Source organism: Danio aesculapii, unplaced genomic scaffold (assembly GCF_903798145.1).
Source record: "Danio aesculapii unplaced genomic scaffold, fDanAes4.1, whole genome shotgun sequence".
NCBI lineage: Eukaryota > Metazoa > Chordata > Actinopteri > Cypriniformes > Danionidae > Danio > Danio aesculapii.
Window position 1 is genome coordinate 25,001 of NW_026613858.1, and position 1,718 is coordinate 26,718.

At 45.3% G+C, this 1,718-nt stretch overlaps 1 protein-coding gene across 1 annotated transcript in view; it reads right to left on the reverse strand.

Annotated features, from left to right (window-relative positions):
* The window catches only part of LOC130220471 (neuronal cell adhesion molecule-like), a 22,384-nt gene extending 20,847 nt beyond the window's left edge, over positions 1–1,537 (reverse strand). The window contains exons 1-3 of the mRNA XM_056452748.1: positions 1,390–1,537; positions 703–873; positions 466–522 (exon numbers count right to left, since the gene is read on the reverse strand). Of these exons, the coding sequence (XP_056308723.1) occupies positions 466–522; positions 703–873; positions 1,390–1,537 (376 nt within the window). The remainder of the gene's footprint in view (positions 1–465; positions 523–702; positions 874–1,389) is intronic.
* Positions 1,538–1,718: the final 181 nt, after the last annotated feature.

The following is a 1,718-nucleotide window of genomic DNA, read 5'->3' on the forward strand; positions in this document are numbered from 1 at the left end:
CATAAACAGAAATCTGATAATAACAACAAAGCCCAACTGCACTGGTCAACTAGAAAACTAACTCTCGGGACTAATCCTGAGCTTGTTAATCCAGCTTTGTGGAACAGACCCCAGCTTAATGAAAAACAAGTGCTAAAATATTCTTCTGAACACATTATGTTTATAACTCGCTTAATATTGATGAAATATTTCCCACAGTCATTAAGCTTCTCCAGTAAACACAGAAGAGCCTTGTGTTGTCTACAGTCGGCAGTGTTTTACTGTGGTTAATGAAGATCACTAATGAGGGTTTGGAAGAGCTAGAAGAGAGGAAGAAATGATGATGATGATGATGAAGATGAAGAACCCGAAGCCCTTTATAAAGCAGAAGAAGAGCCTCTATTAGTGAAGGGTTAACACAGGGGTCAGGGGTCGAGGTTATCTGGTTAAGTTAAGTGAGAGTCACTAGGGGGCGCCGTCACTCACCACTGAACCAATCAGTGTCATTGAAAATATCTGCCATAGTGTCATTGAGCGACTCCACTGAAACACAACAGAACACAGCACACGTCAGACTCATGCAGGCGGAGTGGGTGATTGGCCGAGACGTGCGTCATGTGACCCCGCTGGCATTCGCAGATCAAGAGGCCTCATTGTTGAGCGCAGTGCATTAAAATGATGAAGAGCTGTCAGAAACACACACACACACACACACACACTCACGCTCGGTGACGTGCACGCTGATGGGCTGCTTCTGCTGGATGGTCTGTGTGTGCGGGAAGCGGGCGTAGCAGATGTAGTTGTTCCTGGAATCCTCCATCTGCACGTTGGAGAAGTACAGATCTCCATTCAGACCCTGAGACACACGCCGGCTCTGAGGGAGACGCTGGAAATCTGCACACACACACGCACGCACGCACACACACGCACACACACACACACACACACACCAGGGTCATTACAGTTCATCACAAACACAAAACTACAGTCATGTTTGATACTTAATAAACTCAATAAACAGCAGCTGAATTTTTTTGAATAATTAAGTATGTAAATAATAATTTAAATAAAACTAAAGTAATTACTTCAGTAAAACACTTAAAACTTGGAAAAACCTATTTAGCATTTATTTATATGTGTTACTTATATAATCCTAAGAGAAAAAGACCAATAATATAGAATATTCTTAATAAAAACATCATTCTTACATTATATGAATATTAATGAGATGTAAATGAGCTTATGAATATCTCCTGTACTGTGGTGTATATCTGAGTAAGGAAATAACATGCAGGGCGGGGCTTGTCTCTAGGCATCAGCTGCTGATTGGAGAGTGTGATGTGGGTGGGACTCGCTAAAGTGTAAGGGGCGGGGTTTAAGAGACTCATCAGTGAATGAACAGACACTCACTGTTGTCCATCCAGAAGACGATGGGCGGCGGCAGGCCTGCAGGGGGTCGGCAGTGCAGCACCAGCGACTGACCCTTCTGGGCCACGATTGGACTGAAGCGCTCCTTGGACCACAGAGGAGACCCTGTAGGAAGAGGAAACCTGATCATGTGATGGGTAAGGGGCGGGGCATACCGCAGCGGGAGAGAGAGAGGAGAGAGAGAGCTGTGGAGGTCTATGAGGAGAGAGAGAGGAGAACACGCTGCATGCAGAACTGCAGAAACACACCTTTACCTGCCAGAATCAGCTCTCGCAGCACGCTGAACACATCTTACACACACACACAGCGAG